The sequence below is a fragment of the Rhea pennata genome, chromosome 1, assembly GCF_028389875.1.
Source record: "Rhea pennata isolate bPtePen1 chromosome 1, bPtePen1.pri, whole genome shotgun sequence".
Classification (NCBI taxonomy): Eukaryota; Metazoa; Chordata; class Aves; order Rheiformes; family Rheidae; genus Rhea; species Rhea pennata.
In genome coordinates, this window is record NC_084663.1 from 123,302,779 (window position 1) to 123,322,604 (window position 19,826).

At 37.1% G+C, this 19,826-nt stretch overlaps 1 protein-coding gene across 1 annotated transcript; it reads left to right on the top strand.

Moving 5' to 3' along the window:
• The first annotated feature begins 6,209 nt into the window (after positions 1-6,209).
• Positions 6,210-19,502, top strand: FUNDC1 (FUN14 domain containing 1). The gene is made up of 5 exons (XM_062573878.1): positions 6,210-6,289; positions 8,144-8,300; positions 10,158-10,233; positions 16,886-17,014; positions 18,865-19,502. The coding sequence occupies exons 1-5, from the start codon at positions 6,259-6,261 to the stop codon at positions 18,940-18,942; spliced, it is 471 nt and encodes a 156-aa protein (XP_062429862.1). The 5' UTR covers positions 6,210-6,258; the 3' UTR covers positions 18,943-19,502.
• The last annotated feature ends 324 nt before the right edge of the window (positions 19,503-19,826 follow it).

The window sequence follows — 19,826 nt, forward strand, 5'->3', positions numbered from 1 at the left end:
CGAGCTGCTCATTCAAAATGAAGTTTTCAGTCTGACAAATACATAGAGTTTGTGTGTATCCTCAGTATCAGTGTTCAAGAAATAAACATGCAATTTCTACCAAAGAAGGTTCCTGCCTGCATATAGGTCTTCCGGTTTTGTTTTCTCTCTTCCATGTACATATATGTTTACATGTGAATAGAAGAATAGACTAGAAAACTCCACATAGTAATTTTGATTCCAGCTGGAAAATGGACCAAGCAAATCTCTCAAGCTTGTCATCTTCCTCTGGTTAATTCTAGACTAGACTGATTGAAAATGTCATCAAAACACTGATGGTTTACCTGGAGCTGTTGCTAAATAATGTTTTCACCACTGCTGTAGTCTGTAGAACTGGGCAGATGGTAGAAATGCTGGGAAATGTATGGCAAAAACCTATGTAGACAGAGCCTGAGTGTCTTGCTTGCTGTCATGGTATGGTTAAGGACAGGTCGAGAAGAAACTAGGTTTCCTTCTCTAATCACCAGCCATCCCATTTTCAGGTTTAATCAAACTCAATATTACTGTTGCTACAAAAGTATAGCTCCTAAGTACATCCCAAGTAGCTTCAGCAGGCGGCACTGCCTCTGTCCTGCCATTTACTGAAAGCACAGAGAAGTAATGCTTGGTCTTATTTACACAGCACAGCTCTCACTCTCCACGGTTCTGCAAAATCACATGTCAAGGCCGTGAGGAGACCTAACTCCTGAAGATAATCAGTGCTGATGAGTCACGGTGGTGGAATATTTCCACTGAAAGAGACATTAATGAAAAGTAAGAGAAACAGTATCCATCTTTGAACAGTTTTATCAGAAGCAATAGCTATTTTCTTTCTTTTTTTTTGTCAGAATATGTTATCTTTTTATATCAGAAATATCAGAAATCAAGATCTGAGTATTCAAAACCTGGAAAAATTAACAGTGCTACTGGAAACGATACTGTGGTCTAATATACTTAATTATTATTGAGCTTTGAAAGGTAACTAAGTGGCAGTCCGATCCTTTGGGAAGTTTCTCCAGAAGTAATGTGTTACAAAGAAATTGTTTTAATTTTATGTATTTGACATTGCTCTTGTGACATTAAGAAAACTCTTTGTTTTTAAAAGACCATTTCTGTATATGAGGATAATAGGGAATGCATCTCTGACTTGTCAGTCTGGCTCTCCAGTTGCCAGGGGCCTCAATCTTTGCAAGAAAATTATCCTGAAAAAAACACAGCTCTCTTGATCTCAGGTCTGTAACAGTATGCTAGTCTTTTGGCTAGAAAAATGTTATTTTGAAATCTGCATTTAGGAAGGAGACACAGCTACTGGGAATGGGGCAGCTAGCAGCAGTCCTGTACTCTGGGAGTCTCAAGTACGACTGTGTTGGCACGTACATATTTTCAGTTATCTGGAGGAAGTTTATTTAGTTTTATTTCAGCCAAAAATAGGTGCCACATAAGAAGCTTTAGAAAAAGTCTGCATAAGCTTGAGGTGAGGTGTGAGCAGCCAGGTGTTTCAGTGAATATTCACTGTGGCTAGCAGAGTATCTGATTAAAGGTTTTTCCTTGTCAGCAACGACTCATATGAATTATCTTTTCTCTTTGCATATTGTCTAGTGTTTATTCATTAGAGTTCTGTATTGTTTTTCATTTTTACCAAAAAATGAATATTATTACCACATTCCTCTTCAGTTTAGGATTTTTAACCTTTTTCTGGTCCAGTGTTTCAAGAACAGAACATTCTGAAATTCTTTGGGTTCTTTGCCTCTCAGATGGTATTTCCGGAGGGTCTTCAAATTATCCATTGTGTACTGTTTCTGTATCACCTGCCCTGCCCAGCTATTATGCTATTACTGCTAGATGTTTAGAAAGCTATTCAAAACAGTTTTATTTTTCTCTGAATTGTTTATGTGTGCTTATGCTACAGAAACTTAATAGGAACATCTGTTAACTATGTATGTGGTATGTGTGATTTGATTTATCATTATAGCTTCTCTAAAAATGTAACCCCTTAAATTTTCTTTGCAAAACAGATTGCCAGAAATGTCCTCTATTAATCCATGTTCCTACACTCCTCATTGGGTTTATCTGAGCACTCAAGTGACAATGCTAATTAGATACTGAACACTTATTAATGAGGGAATCAATATTTGTAGTTGAAACAAACAAACAAACAAACTATATGCATATAAGAGCTGCTTGAACAATTTCTCTAAATAATATAATATTACAGTCAGTGCCCTTTTCTTAATAGCAATGAACAGCAGACCAAAGTTTACCTCCAGAAAGTTAAAAAAACTTTTAATTTTACTCAATATAAAACTACAAATTAAGAGCATAAGCTTAACAGAACACTTCATTAAAATAGTAAATTGCATCTATATATGAGAAAAATATTTTATTAAACACAAACATATTTAAACAGGAATATGACAAGGAGTGCATCTTGTTGAGACCTAGACTGCAGCAGAGGCAGCCCTTCCGTGCCTTTTGACATTCTGGAGACAGTTCAGTTTCCCCCTGCTCCCTTATTTTCCCAGGTTATCACAGGAAGCCTCAAATTTAACTGAACACACCAATCTTCTTTAAGGATTTTGACTCTGCAAGATTAACTTTCACAAGTCACAGTAGTCATCTGCCTCTATAGTCCACTCTCACCACTTAAGTATTAAGTTACCTCTCAGAAATACCCTAAGGCAGCAACTAGCTCAGCTTTACCAGACATGCTCTACGGCAAAATCTAGATCCCCTCCAGCCATGATCTCAGCATGTCCAAATGCATTGACAGAAGTTATACAATAGCATGAAGTCATGGTTATGGCTTTGTGTTAGAGTACAAATCTAGTAACAGATCAGAGATGAGATCAAAAGCTTAAAGGATAATCAGCTTGCTTTATTAACAATGCTGTAAATAACACAAAAGTAGAAAATCAGTCTTTCCCATTAACTTTTTTTTCCCTTGCCTTTCAGGGTTAGGATTGGGAATGTACCCTGCTACAGCCTTATTTGCCACTAATCATTGCTTTTGTTCAATAATTAAAATGCAGGAGACGTGGATCTTATGCATGTTGCTTTGGAGATGCATTTGGTTCTTACCAGTTCAAAAAATTCTCAAAACACACTAAACAAAGGTTTCATTTTTCATACTTAATAGTGTCATCCTTCAGCAGGATAGTATTTAAACTATTGCTGGTTAATCTAGACAATCAACATCCCTTTCTCCTCCCTTTTCTCCTCTCCTGCATGAACTATAGAATCTAGTAGAAATTTCATTTGAATAAACATATTTAAATTAAAATGAAATAAATAGTTACAGATTCAGAGGAACCACAAAATGGAACAGCAGGATTTATACAATAATCACAAAACAAAAACTTTCTTATTGTTAAATAATATTTTACAAAGTTAAGCGGAAAAGGAAGGTTGAAGACTATCATTACAAATAAGCCATGAGAAGTGGCTGTGAAGTTGGCACAAGAGAGAAATATATGCAGAAAAATATATGAATTTGAGCAAGAGAAAGCTGAAAAGCATCTCAATTACTAGACAAAGTGGATCCAAGTACAATCTTCTGGTTGCCTTCCATACCTTATTGACATCTGATTCAGAATTCTGGCACAGACTTAAGTTTGTCTTTGTCAAGCATTGGATAAGAAATTTCAAAGCACTGACTGAGATACAAACCAAGGTTTAATGCTGGCTATAATGACCATATCAAAAATTCTTTCTCTTTGTTATCGCTTCTAACAGCCTCACCTACACACTAAACAAGAAGAGAAGCAAAAGGTTGCAGGAACTCCACAGGGACACACTCAGGCAGAAGAGCAAATGTTAGTAAAAAATTATCCTCTGGGATCTCTCTGAGAGAGAGAAATAGAGCCACTGAAAGCTGGCCATACGAACTGCTGTAGGATTTGCAACTGCATCAACAGTCATGAAACCAAAAATGGCTAGCCAACAGATCCAACTATATTAGTCTAGACCTTCTCTGCTTTCATTACCTGGATCATCTGCTATAGGAACCACATCTTGCATGCATACACTTAGGTATAAATCCAGACTGACAAGAATCAAGAAGACCTGAAATATCTAGGTATCATAGGCATTTAAGGGATACTGTGGAAGAATTATCTGGGTTGCCTTGTCCTGGCTTCTTGGTAAGAGATAGGAAGGCAGCTTTGTCAGATGTTGGCTTGCCTCTTTCTATTGCTAATTATAAGGACCACATAACAAACTTCAAGCTTTTTTCTTTCAATAACCTGCTCATGTTAGTAAAAAAGGTTTTAATTCATGTAGGAATAAAAGTCCACAAGCTTTTCATGATTGATGGGTAAACGGATGCTAAAAAAAATTTGTAGGTTTAAATATGAAAAGTCCAAAGATAGTGATGACTGTCAAAGTTAGTTGTTAGAGATATTTGTGTTATATACAGAATTAGATTTATTGAAAATCTTAATTGGAATGTACGGTTCCCTCATATAGCAAGTTGTATTTTGTGACTTTTTATTTTGAGAACTGAGCAGCTGAGTCAAACACTTTTTAGTTAGGGGAGCTGTGACTACAGGTGATCACCTGATTATCAGTATGTCAAATGTCGATAATGAAAATCAATTACTAAGTAAGACACTATCTCCCATGCTAACTTCAATCTCAGGGCTGATTTAAGAGGTAGCTGCATGTAGAGAATGCTGCATGTCTGCTAAGGCTGATGTATTCAATGGGTTAATTAGAATTTTAAATGCTTTGTTCTCATGTTGAGAGCCATGCCTCACTCCATAAGAAGAGCTCTGTGACATGGGAAAGTGTGGGTTTTTTTCCATTATAATTGCCTCTTCTGAAAAAAATGCCTTATGTATTGGCAGCATGAGAGTCCAAATCAGAGACTATAAACATTTTAAAATAATCAGTTTCCAATTTTATTTTCTTATTTGCAATGCTTGAACTCTCTTGCTTTCTTGATGTTCATATTGTCACAAAGCTCCTGAAGCTATACTGTCACCTATCTCTATGCAGTGAGTATAAAGATTGTACAGAACTACATATAATAAAAACAAAATGAAAGCAGTATAATAATACTGTGTGTCTTTTAGCTCAAAAGAGCAATATACCAATAGCTTCCACCTTTGCATTGAGGGGTGGAGTAAACTGAGGTCAAGTGATACTGGATTTCATTTTTTAAAATGTTTCATGTCTCACATTTATTTTAAAATTTGTTCTTTAAGAGGACTTGCCTTTTGTTTTCTTTTCTGGTTATTGCTTTCTATGGGCCACTCAGCACCAATGACAATACAGTCACTGTCTCTTAAGTATTTTGAAAAGCCTACACTGTGTACAGTACTCTAAAGCTGTATGTGGCCAGTTGTAAAGTAATGGCTATTGCTGTTTCTTTATTTCTGATTCACGATAAAAACTGCTCTGAGACTTTATGTAGACCGGTTATCTATGGCCTCAAACATATCACCAAGGTGAACATGTCTGATTTATTTCCATCATATAAGCACGAAAACCAAGCCATTAATTAACCGGGCGAGCATCACAGCAGTTTAACTTTTGAGGCGGGCCTCTTCCTTTTAGCCTTAGCTCTTCCTGGGTCGTGCTGCCCTTCAGATGATGCCCGCCAATCTAGCGACACCAAAAAACGGGCATCAGCGTTGGGTTTTGATCTCCCGTATTAGGCTTGTTTATTGCTCAAAGCAGCAAACGAAGGACTACCGAGGTGCCCAGACCCTACTGCACTGGCCTGGCTCGCTGCCTGCGGCCACCAGAAGAGGCAAACGCCAACAGCCCCAGGCCGGGACAATTAGTATCACCCTCTCACCCACCTCACCGCTTCTAAGGGACGGGGGAGGAGAGGGAAGGGTACCAGGCAAACGCGCACTGGCGGGATGAGGAAGCAGGGCCCCACGGCCCCGGCCCCAGCCGCGCCGCCAGCCCGCTCAAACGCCCCTGCCCAAATGGCCGCCCTCCCCCTCCCGCGCAGAACTACAGCGCCCACGACCCTCCGGGGCGCCGGTGGGGGGAGGAGGGGGAAACCGCTGCCCCATGACGTCACACCCCCCCACCGCCTCTCCTCGCTCTCGTGGCGGGGAAGGGGAAACATGGCGGGCGCATGCGCCCTGCCACTGCGCGGCCGCAGAGGGGGCGGTGCCGCGGCTGGGGGAGAGCATAGAGCGGAGCGGCCGCTGGCGGCGCAGAGCGGCCGTCTGGGGGCGGAGCGGCGCAGCTCCAGGCCCGGCTCCGCTGTCAACACCCTCAAACATGGCGGCGCGGCGGCCCCGCACCGCCTCAGGTCAGTGAGCTCCGCGTGGGCTCGGGCGCCTCCAGGGCGACGCGCCCCGTCCTCTCCCCGTAGCGGGAAGCGGAGGCAGCGCGGTGGACTGCCCCTCACCTCCTCGCGGCGCGGCCTCGCCCCCGTCGCGCCCCCGCGCCGCGGCCCGGGCGGGGGGAGGGCAGGCAGCGGGGCGCTGCCCCTCCCCCGCGCTCGCCCCTCCCCCGCCGCGCGCCCGGTGCGGGGGGCGGAGGGGGGGCGGCCCGCGCGGCGGCTCCGCCCCTGGCCCGGCCCCGCCCGGCCCGGGGGGGCGCCGCCGCCCCCCACCCCCTTCCCCTCTCCCGGGCGTCGCGGCCCGGGGTTGAGCGGCCGCCGTCGCTGCGCGGCGATGTCGCAGGGGCTGGTGGGCGAGGCCTGGTGGCGGGTGTCGCCTCGGCCCCTGGCGCCTTAAAACCCCGGAGGAGCCGCGGAGCGGTGGGAAGGCGGGAGTCGGTGGGTGCTGGGGCCCGGTGCCAGGGGGCTCGGCCGGAGGCCTGGAAGGCTGTGGGACTGGGTTTTTCGAGGTTCATAGTGGAAACTGGGGATGGTTTCCCTGGCCTCATCTCTGCGTCTTTAACGTGTAGAGGCCTAAATATGTAATAATATGTTCACCTGGTATGTCCAGTGAACCCCTTTTTATTTTCTGTAGGTACAATTATATTGGCATGATGGGTAAGCGTAAAAGTGTCATGCAAGGAAGGGTATATTCCGTATCAGCAGAAAACGCTCAAGTGTTACTATTGGCCACACAGCGTGTTGTATTCCTGCAAGTTTGGGGTTGAAAGTTTAGGGACAGAATTAACATGAGTAAAGGTCTACAAAATGATCACAGTTTTATGTTCTTATCCATTTGCAGAAGGTGAGCTATTTGCAACTGATACATCAAAGTTGAAAAAGAGAGAACAAAACCAGCTTCATAGTATTACGGCTATTTGGGGAACTTACGTTTTAGTATCAAAGAACACTTAGGTGATAATAAAATGGCAGTATTTATACCTGTGTGTGTATGTCTTGCAATCTCTATCCTTTTACCCATACTTTGGGGAAGTTAAATCATAATGAAATGCTTATATCTCCAGTCTTTATAATATTTCAAAACTTTTGTCGGTGTAGAAAAGATGCATGTTCTTTCTCTTAAGTTAGACTTGTTTCACGTTGCTTAAGACCACAAGACCAACTGTACTGTGTCAAATCAAAGCCCAACATCCTGTCTCTGACAGCCGTCGGCTGCAGAATGAGCTAAGAAAGACTACAGGGTACGCATGTAGTGATACTTCCTTAGAATGTTTCTAATGATTTTTCAGCTCAGGAACTCACTAGCCACAACTGTTGCCTCTTTGTTTAACAGCTTTTGGTGGATTTTTTTTTCATTTTATTTGTCTTAAAAAAAAAAAAAATGGAGTCCACATCAGTTATTGGTATCTACAGCATCTTGCAGTAAGCAGTTCCACAGATTAACCAGAATTTCACTGGGTGGGGGAGGGGGGGAAAGATACTTTGTTTTGAACTGGCTACCTACTAGTTTAGTTTAATGCTTCTTAATTGCTGCACTTGAAGATGTAAGAAATTCCTATTCACCTTTGCCATGCCACTCAGATTTTGTAGCTTACACCTTCCCTGCAGTCTTCTCTTTCTCAGCATTAAGATTGTAATGCCTCATGGCAGCAAATTTAAAATGCTTTCTTCGTTTGATCAACTGCTGGACCATAGGTAGCTTATAGGATGCAATTTAAGCCATTGGACAGCCAATACCAAATATGGTCCTGTTAATCTGCTTGTTTTTTACATAGCTGGCTGGCTTACTCTATAACTGAAGATTTTTTTTTTCTTTTTAAGAGCACGAAAGTGATGATGATTCTTATGAAGTATTGGATTTAACAGAATACGCCAGGCGTCACCATTGGTGGAATCGTGTATTTGGCCGGAATTCGGGACCAATTGTAGAAAAATACTCTGTAGCTACGCAGATTGTAATGGGCGGAGTAACTGGCTGGTGAGAGAACATCACTTTTCATAGCTGTGCCAGATGTTTCACTGTTCTTAAAAGGTCTCTTTCCAAGGCTATTTGAAACATAAATGTATCTTTTCTTCTCTAATAATATTTCCTTTTTCACTGAATAAGACTTATTTGTATGTGAACAATTTCTTAATTCATTACTCTGACTCATCATTCTAAAGTCTTTTGTAGTATTGATAAAACATACCTATTGCAAAAGAGAACTCCTACCAGTTATTATGATAAATATCAGAACAATAAAAATTCAGGGAATAAATGGAAAATTACTGCATATAATTTTTGTTTGTATGGAGGAGCATATTTCTTTACTGATATAGATCTAAAGACCTAGTTATAGTACTACAGCTACGATGTATTTCATAGAAATTCTATAGTTCTTAAAGAAATGAAGAAAAAATATGTGACCATACACTTTTAACTAAAAAGAGACCCATTTTATAGAGACACTTTGTTTCTCTTAATTAAATGGGAGCAATTTTGAACAATTTAATGCGCTGCTGTCCTGTTAACTGAAGAGAGATACCCCAATGTATCCACAATGGAGTTACCTTAAAATAATTTATGGTGATAGACAGTAAAAATGAGAACTTAAATTGCAAAGTATGGCCACAGTCTTGTCAGTTATATCAAGGCAAAGGTATTCGACTGGTATTTGTCTATTCCAGTACTTCAGACATTTTGAGTTCAGTGAAAAACGCAAAACATTATGGTAGTACACCATTTAAAATAGCATCAGGCGAGAAGTAGAAAGTGAAACAGACTAACAGTGAAATTGTCATGTACAGGCTCAGTACAACTTTGGGGACTACATATTTAGCTTACAACCTCATTTTTTACTTGTTTTCATAGCCTTAAAGTTATTTATAGAAGGTTAGGTGCATATACATAAACTCAGATACTTCTAGAGAATAAATAATGAGAATCTGCCATCCCTAAAGGTGGCTTATTGAAAGATCTGGAAACTGTATATTATATCTATGTGTGTGTGTCTTTTATTTATATCACTATTCATATATAAGAAGAAAAAAATTCACAGTGTATGTGTGTGTGGGGAGGGGAGAGTTGGACACCAGAACAGGTGCCCAGGGAAATTACTGAACTGTCATCCTTGGAGATACTCAACACTTGCCTGAGCAGGACCCTAAGCAACCTGATTTAGCTTAGAGGTTGGATCTGACTTTGAAGTTGGACCTGTTTTGGGCAAGGGACTGGACCTACCGAGGTCCCTTCCTGCCCAGATTGCTCTGTGATATCAATAAATGCTGCCCTCTATTTGATGTGGGAGTGTTGGGAGACTACTAGTAAGAAATTAAATTCACAATTACTGCCTTCTGTTAAAAATAGACCAGAGTCATGTCCACACATAGAGGATTTTTTCCCCCTTCTTTTGGTGGGAATGTAACTTCTTTTTTTTTACCTGAAGTAGTTAAATTTTGGGTTGTGTAGTTACTATAAATGGTGGTCTAAGACATTCCCCTCCCACTTGGGAGTAGTTAGAATTATATTGGCTCTTTTGTATTATTGTATTGTGCTTTATTAATGTGCTTTATTAATAACAGCATATAGCTTGTATGTATAGACAAAACCTGGAGCCCCCAAGCTTACTTTAAAGGGGCCATCAGACAGCCATGAACTGCTAACTATTATTCATGTCATCTTGCATTAGAGGTTATTTATTAAACATTGTTTGCATTAATTTTAAAATGTGAAATGAAACTCTTTATTAAACCAAAAACTTAGTAGTAATAATTATCATTGGGAATTCTGGTGTGTGGCATTGTTCGGCAGATAACTTCACTGGACTGGGTTTTTTGTTTGTTTTGTTCTCCTAAGGTGTGCGGGATTTTTGTTCCAGAAAGTCGGAAAGCTTGCAGCAACTGCAGTAGGTGGTGGCTTTCTTCTGCTTCAAGTATGTAGAATTTCAAGTATGTAGAATTTCACACTTTATAAGTTGGAAAATGTTACTTATTTAAACAATAGGAAAAACTCAGCTGCTAGGTAAAACTAAAATAGGAAGGTTTTCTATCTATTTGATCTTTGTGGTCTTATCAGTCAAAGTCTTACTGATTTCTACTGGAATATTGTGTGCAAAAGACACACACACAAAAAAAGATCAGTGGCAAATCGGAATCTGCTCAAGTCTGTTAAGTAGTTTGTAATAAGACAAAAGAAGCCTTTGTGCAGAAACTGAGATACTGTATGTGATTTGGTATTGCCAGAATAGATGAACTGCCTGTAAATCTGTGATTAGAAAGATCAAGGAATTTAATCTGTTTTTATCTGAAATAGTTTGAGAATTGTATCAGTGCCTTCAGAGAAATAGGCTGCTTTGGCAGTTGCTTGGAACACTTGCTTTGGTCCCATTATGAAACTGTGCTCTTCCCCTTTCTCCCTGTGCTGTCTTTACTAGTTATATCCATTGAGCCTCTGAATCTTTACTGACTTACGATACCTTCATTGCATTCCTCTATTCAACTGGATTTCAGTGGTGTCATCTACTGTGACCATTTACATTTTTCATCAAATAGTGTGGTTAGGGGAGTGTGCATTTTCAAAAAGCTCTCAAACTAGATTGAAGTAAGAGACTTAAGTGCAGGAGAACTTTTACCTTTCTGTAGGTCACCAAGTAATTTGTAATTCCTTTACTGGCATTCTCTATGTCTTAGTATTTGTGGGCTTGTCATTTTTCCTCAAATCTTTCTAGAGGAAGTAGCGGTGCCTACTTAGGTTCATTCAAAAACTATACCAGTTTTTTTGAGATGGCATTTAAGATAATTTTTTAATCTTGTCAACATGGCCCTGGATGTTTCTGAAAAACCTGTCTCACTTTTACTTGTTCCTGATGGTAATGGCTGTTACAGTCAACCATCAGTCGGGATGTTTTATATAGTACCTATGTGTGCTGCTGTGTAATGGATCACAATATCACACAGTTGTGTGTACTCTTAATTCCTTCATCATTATCTTCTCTGCAGAAATTTCTTAAGACCTCTAGAACCCTTGTTAAACATATCACTGAACTGCAGCAGTTATTTGTGAGATTGTGTGTTCTTGGAACTGTTTGTCTTGAGTTGTTTTCAAGAGGTATTAAGCCTATTTTACTCTGAATTATTCAAAGCGGCATGAATGTAGAGAGTCAAAGAGGAATCATTTTGATATGACTCTTCAAAGTAGTAGTTTTCTTTCCACTTCCCTTTTGTGCATTGATGACCTCTTTAAATCTCTTGGAAATCACTAATTATTGGGCTTCTATCTAAACATAGGGATAATACGGATATTGAATTTGAAATGGTTTAGAATCATGCAAATGTAAATTTTTGGCAAAATGCGCTATGCCAGCAAATGAATCAATTTGCATACCCTGAAATTCTTAAGCACGTGTACATTTCTGGATCATGGAGATTTAAATCTTTATATATCTAGCCAGTGGGTCTTGAAAGTACTCATCATGTTTTAGTGTTTAAATGCTTTTCGTCTAGAAGACTTAAAGATCAGAATCTGTCTTCCTGAGCATGCTAATGGCCTTAATTCTTTTAATGAAAATTCTCATCTAAATACGACTGAGTAAATCATCGAAGAGTGTGCAGAACAGTGGCCAACAACTATTGGCAGTAGATAGAATATTGCCTACAAGAAGGTTGAAACTAAGACCTGTAGACAGTGGTGAATAGAAATTACTTAATACATTATCTATGCAGTATCTTTGAGCTGTGAAGTTTGGGGAGCTTTCCTTTTCATAAAATAATTTGATATGTGTTTTGAGTATCTGTTTTCCCAGTTGGTCTCATTTACAGTGTATCTGAAAAGGAGTATCATATAAGAGGAAAAATAAATTGCATATTTTGAGTTATCTGTATCTGTAAATGAGTAAGATCAGATTCTGTTGAAAGGGAGTGAAGTAAATGCCTTGGTCTTTCATTTTAATTCAAAATGTTTTGCATTTTAAAGCTGAGACCTAAATTGTACAGTATAATTACATTTCCGTAGTCTTTAATTTTTTTTCATTTAAAGATCACATGTTATGATTTTAATTTCCTTATGAATACATGTTTGACGCTTCCCCTCAGTGGGCAGAGTACCATTTCAGCATGGCTAGAAACTTCCTTTTTATGTATAAATTTTTCTGAATTTGCAGATTTCATTTGTATTCCTTTTTGCATTATTGATATTGTAGTTACTTGCTAAAACAAAGAATAGGATAACAGAAGGCAAGATCATAGGAACTGAAATTTTAAAAATACATTTTTCTTCAGCATGCAATGACTTTGTTTCAAGAAATCTGGTAGTAAATCAGAAGCAATGTATTTTGGAGTGTCAGTTTGTACAAGGAGCAGAAAGATTTCTCAAATTCTCATAAATGATCTAGAAAATTTTCAGTCTTAATACAGATTAAGGAAAAAAAAGTCTCAGTACGAAGAAAATAAAAATTGCATTAAGGGATTTGCTTTGTTTTTCTAAATCAAGATTTTGTTATTCCATTTTATCCTATCTTATATGCTGAATGTTTTCAATAGCTTAATTTGATTAAGCATCCTTTTTTTTATTGAAAGAGATGTAATTTTTCTAGCATGTTAGTATAAGGCCAATACCCATGCAATATATTAAAGAAAATACTCATTTCTCAAAGTAAATATTAACCTAAATCCTTGCATAGCTTTCAGTTCATAGCACACAGTCTAGTGAGATCCTAAAGAGCAGGGAGGTATGAACTGAATATGGTTCTGTTATAATGAATTACTATAAAACAATTGTTCTTAATCAATGTCTGTTCTCTCTGCTTTTTAAACTCCTGTCTTTCTTGATGATGCTTTCATTGCTTTTTTGTTCCTCAGACAACAGACAAATTGCAGCTTTCTCCATTTTGTGTTAACTATTATTTAATCATAAAATTATTTTTTTTCGTTTAGCTATTTGTGCTTTCACTAGTATATTTTGCTTCATTCCATTCAATGTACAGTAGATAGATTTAGTTTAACTCTTCAGTTCAACTCTTCATTAAATTATTTTCTAACTTAAAAAAATCTTTGAAAACAATACAGGAAGCAAAATAAACAGTAAGATATCCTTGGCTGTTTGTAGTACAGGGGGTTGTTGTTAACCGTGATACCACGTCATGATGATGGTGTCACACCTCAGTGAAGTGGGGAGAGAGCAACAAGCTTTGTTGGTGAGGAGGTTAATGCAAAAAAAGAGGATTATATTCCACTTTTGTGTTGAATATACCACTTGACAGATGTGTGTGACTTTGAGGGACTATTCAGTGGAATAGCCAAAACAAATGATAGTTGGAAGCTTACCTTTTAAAGAAGTGCTCTATTTCTGGCAGGCTTTTACTTCATATGGAGGAGCATTGGTTCTCCACTTTTGTAAACTGGAGTAGTTTCACAGGTTACGTGGAGCTGTGCCAAAATATGGTGGTTGAGGATAGAGCCTCTAGAGTTGGACTCTTAAAAAATAAATAAATTAACAAATAGCATCATTTCTTAGTTCCTTCTTTGTACGTTGAAGTTAGAGATTTGTGAGATCTTGTTTTGGTAACTGGTCTAGTGAGGTAGAGATTGCTGCATAATCAAATACCAGAAAATACTTAGAAGTATACTTTACTTTTGTATGATGTTTAAGCAGCTGAACAGAGTGAGCGTTCATGTAACTTCAGTGCTTGTTTGGACTGTTTTAGTGTGGGACAAATTTTGCTTTTGAGGAAATTAAAACTCTTTTGTCCCTTTTTACTGTATATGCTTTTTGCATTCTCTTAACAATGTTCAATAATAACAGTGTATTTGTATGCCTTTCTAGTGTCAGTCCCTGACTGAGGTCTTCCGTTCTGTTTTCTTTGATTACTGTAGAGAAAGATACAAATATTGTTAGTAATCCTGTATTGATGCATTGTTTTAGTTGCATTTTTTTTAATTAATTTAATTTTTTCAACAGTTCATAGAGATCTTGAGCCAAAATAGTTTATTAATGGAATATGTGACATATATATTCTTGAAGAGTCATGTAGGTCACATTATAAGTATGGAAAGGATAATGGAGTATTATTATTTCAATTTATCTCTGTTCTTTTAGGAGCTAGGTTTAAAAATATTAATGAATTTTAAAGATTTTTGTTTATATGAATTTACTGTTGTAAGCAACCTTAAACATAAGGTAAGAATTTTTTAATGTTTTATTGGAGTGTAAAAATTGCAGATTTTATCTCACTGACATTTGACTTTGGGTCTGTTTCTTTGCTTATGTATGAAGTTGTGTAGGACTGTGACCAAAGTTGATGGGTCATTGGTTCCAAGTATCACTGCAGTGAAGTACAGGTTTTTTCCTCTATTTTATATTTTATTTTCAAACATTGTCCTTTATTGCTTATTTTGTATGTGTATAAAAAAAGCTCAAAAGCAGAACTTAATATTTTGGCTACTAAGTTCATGGAGAAATATAGGGTAACTTTTGCTGGGTAAACTGTTTTTTTCTACAACTGTAAGTTGTAACTGTTGGAGGGCTAAACAGAGCTTAATTGAAAACTGCTGTCTCATCCTTGCACTATACGGGTAACTGAAACATTTCCAGCTAAATTTGACTGGTCTTAGTGAAATACTTCTTTTCAAGTTCATTTGGTCATTTTTTTTATTATTTCAAATTTCAAGCAAGCAAACACATTAACATTTTTTACATTGTGTTGAACTTAGTGTAAATGTCCATATTTAGATTTTAGTCCTTTGAGTTAGAAGACACCAATCCAACACTCAGGCCTTTTTGAAATTTGAGTGTTAGTCTTGATAAATTCATAAAATAAATATTACTCCAACATATATCATTTTTTTCCTAGTATGTCATTAGTGACTGGATATGTAACCAGTACAGCTTTAAAACTTGTTTCATGTTTTCATGCTGCACAGAAACTCCTTAATTGGCTATCTCCACCTACCATCAGTGCGTGCATAGACTAATGGGTTTGCATTAGACAGGAAAAGTCAATGAATTTGTTGCCTTCTGAGGTGAGACGTAAAGGAGCTTATAACATTTGAGAAGTTGATATTTCATTTATCCAGTACAATTTTTATTTTCCATCAAAAATTTTTTTTTAATCTTGTGTAAAGATAAAAACTAACATGTAACTTCATGCACATCTGGTCTTTCAGGAACTTTGTTTCAAATTCATGCAAAATTTGTCTGACACTTGTTTCATTTTAGTTCCTTTAAGGATCATGGAATTCTAATTTATGGTAAAATATGTTTCTTAATTATTGTTACTGATACCAAACAAATTAGCTAGTCTGATTTTATTTTTTTTAATTAAAAAAAGCTATATGAAAAGTCGCAGTCACTGACTATAAGTGATGTGGAAGATTCCCTTTTGCGTCAAACCTATTAAATGGTATGCTTAAAGATCTGTTCCACAAAACTTGACTGACTGTGAATTTTATTTACAATTTGTACCATTTACATAGAGTGTTCTTACATAAATTACATAAATTTGACAAACTTTAAGAATGATCTGAGAAAGTTCATTCTTCATAAACTGATTTTTTTATGAAAATCACTTAGTTGTAAAGTTAATGACCTATATTTATTTGTGCTATCAAATAAAATTACTGGTTATCCTTATAGTTTTTCTCTCTGTTAAATTTCTGTGATCTTTTCCATTTAATGAATTGTTTGTTTTCACTCATTCTCTGAAGTTGCAGTAAATTGCCTTGAATATCTTTTGTTAGCCGAAATCTTATAAGCACTTAAGTATGTATTTCTTTTGTTAATTGTCTTAAGGCAATTGGTGAGACTGACCACATGGGTCAAGTAACAAAATATCTTACTTGTCTTACTAAGATTTTATCCTGGAAAAAAATAAGGCAAAGTGTTGGGATGATGGATTAATTGTGCTAAAAGTCTTATGGATGTTGTTGAAGCATTTGGGAGTTTGATTTAAATGGGTATGAACAATCTCCAAAACATATCCATTTTTCTAATATTACAGGAGTTCTACTCTAAATAGGTCATGTTATTTTTCTACTTACTGGCTTTGTTTTGTAGAAAATGTATGAGAATTCGGTTGTATCAAATACTTCATTTGTTGGACAGTTTTAATGATAAAAGACAAAATAATGTTTTTCAGTATTTCTGTGGAAGGTTCTGATGAGCCTGGAATGTCCTGACACAACTGAGAATTCCATGATCCTGAAAGAAGATAAAATAAAACATTTTTTTTCATAGTTGTTCCTATTAATGTGCTTTTTCTCTTTCCACTTTCTATAAATAAAATAACAGTAAATACTTAAGGAATAAATGTATTTAGTTAAAGCTTCTATAAAATACAAAGTAGAGAAGTGATGAAATTAGTAAGTCTACTGAACTTAGCTATTGCTTGTTGTAATTATAATTGCTACTGTGGAAGACTTTAGTGCTTGAAGTGTAGTGCCCATTATACTTGTAATTGGAGCATTCTATCTTTCCATATGTCTCTAATACAAAAAATAAACATTTTAAGAAACTTAGTAGGTGTTAAGATACTATATTTTGACTCTTAAAATATTAACTACAATTGTGTTAAACACTCTTTATCTTTCTAGATTGCTAGTCATAGTGGATATGTACAAGTTGACTGGAAGAGAGTTGAAAAAGATGTAAACAAAGCAAAAAAACAGCTTAAAAAGCGTGCAAATAAGGCAGCCCCTGAAATCAATACTCTAATTGAAGAGGTAAGTCTAAGCTGATAAGCTGTTTTCTACTAGCTACGGTTTCTAACCTTCCACTACAGGTGATGATTAGCTGCAACATGCAGTGCAAAACTTAGGAACCATAACTGATTACAATAGGAGAGTGTCAGAAATAGTCTGCTGACTGTATATTCTATTAAAAGCTAGATTTTTCTGAAGAACAGCCCACCGCCTTTTTGCTGTATTCAGATTGCCAAATTAACATCCATCTGTGGCATTTCTTTCTCATTCTACCTCTGATTATATTCCTGCTTTTCCTGCTTCCTTTCAGAAAAAAGATCTAAAGTTGGATGCATTTACTATGATACTATGTGGCTTTAAAGCTGAATGGAAATTTCCACAATATTGACTCTTTATCAGTTTGTAGTCTGTTTTGTTCATTTAACTTTGTATTTTGTTCACTTCTACCAGATCACGTGCAAATTTCAAAGTTACTGCGCTTTTACAGCTGATCTGTGCAGTATACAGCTTAGAGACTACAGCTGGCTTTCCAGTTAGTTTTTAGACTCTTGACTAGTGAGAAAGCCAGTAAGCTCATGACAGGGTAAAAGGTTAAGAGTATTGTGGTTAAAACATAGTTGCTACAAAGATAAAAACCAAATCTTCTTAGTCTTCTGATCACAAAACTACTTGACTAGAAAAGATTGACCTTTCTTTTTTGAAAGAAGCTATAATCCCTTTGTAACTAGAATTGTGAATTTATATTTTTTTTACCTCATTTTTATACCATTAGAAGAATGTCAGTCTTCAGAATCTGACAGTTACATACTAGATTGAAAAGGGCGAGTCTGTGATACTGATCCACGTGTCACTGAGGCCATTTCATTCTGTCATTTGAGGACATTCTTTTCATCATTTTTTTTTTTTTAAAAAAAAAAGGATGGCTAAATGTGTAGCCTGTTTTTTTTTTTTTTTTTTTGCATACTTTGTTACTCTGAAGCATCAGTTGAAATGTGCTGCAGACTAAACTAATGTTCTGAAATTAACAATTCACTATCTGTGATTTAACCTGTATGGAGTTACAGTTAGGTTGCTGAGAATTATCTTTAGTTATATTTCAAAATACTAGCATATTTTAAAATTAATTTGAAGCAGAGACTTTGGAAAGATTGTTTTCTAACTTCTTTGGTACCCCAAATAGCTTAACCTGTTCTGTTTCTCTGTGGAAATGGGTGGGATAGGACAGATTTTTTTTTCAAGTTACCTTCCCCGTCTCCGCCCCCCCCCCCCCCCAATTTTGTACTGGTATGTAAACTGAAGTGTTTGAAGAAAAAGATTTACAAAATGTCTGCCACATTATGGTAGAGATGCACGTTTGATGTAACAGATGTTACACCCTGTGTAACTACTTCATGAAATATATACAAAAGTTGTCATATAGAGGCATTTTTGTTGGACTAAGTTATTAGGAAGCTGGCTTGTAAAGAACTATCTTTTTTCCAATGCTGTAGTCTTCTAAGAACTACTACTTTTTGCATTTTTTTTCATGTGGTTAAAATTGAAATGATGATAATGATTTCATTTTTAGTTTGAGTTTTTTTGCCAAAGGAGTATGTATTACTTTTTTTAAAAAAAAAATCAGAGTGGTATTGATGCAGAATTACGACAACAGTTCCTGTTAACTGTATTGTTGAAGATGGCTGAGAGTTGATTTACTCTCCACTGGCTCTAGCAGTTGCCTCAGACTCCTAACTTTACATGTTTTTAAACGCATTGTTTCTCCTCCAATAGTTTTGGTGTTCCTTTTTCAGAAAATTGTGATAAGTATTGAATGTTATAGTCAGTAACATTCAGTAGACATGGGTTTTTTTACAAATTGTTTTTCTTCTCAGTCAACAGAATTCATCAAACAGAACATCGTGGTGTCCAGTGGATTTGTTGGAGGCTTTTTGTTAGGCCTTGCATCTTAAGGACCTGGATTGTCTCTTCCTGATGGCTTTGACATCAGCAAAGAACAGTTGCAGTGACGCACTGTCTTAAAGCAGTGTGGGTCGCTGGGCCCTGCAGAGCAAGACGAATGGACTAGCTAGACAGTTTGAAAGCTTTTACATTTTAGGCTTTTGCCTTTTGAAGCTTGGCAAAACTAGGATTTGCTGAAAAACTGTGCAGTGTGCTCATTATAGCATTTCTGGGCAAAACTGTGTCATCTTCATCGTTACTCCTTTTATTTATGACTATTCAAGATCTAGCATTTTTAAAATGTCATTCTTGGAATATAGATAAGTAACCATATTATAAGAAGGAAAGCTCCATTTCTATGTTTTTTCAATTAAATTTTTATTTTAAAAGTATTTTCTTCATGCTGTAGTATATAGTAGCAATGACTGTATAATGTATATGATACTGTAATTTCAGCCTCATGGTTGGCCATGTTCCTTAGAAGTCACTGCAGTAATCTATAAATCTGTAATACCTTTTTACAGAGTATTAAATAACGAAGAATCATGAGCTCATTAAAGGTGAAAATCAACTTTGAGTCTGGCCTTTATGTACATTAGTGAATAAGAGTCTCATTTTTTAACATACAAGCATGGAGGTATTTGCCAAGATATTTGTGATATTTGTATCCTAAGGAAATGTACGTATGTTGTTTTTCCCAAATGTGCAGTTGTACTTAAACCCATTGATACAGCTGTAGTAAACAGATAACTATTGCAAATGCAGATTTCACAAAGGTTTGATGCTTAATTGTTTTACACCCAGTAATCCATGGAGCACATTTCAGACTTCAGCAGATGGTAAAATGAAGTGTTGAAGTTTGTGTTTTGCACGTGCTAGTACTTTGTAGTGTTTC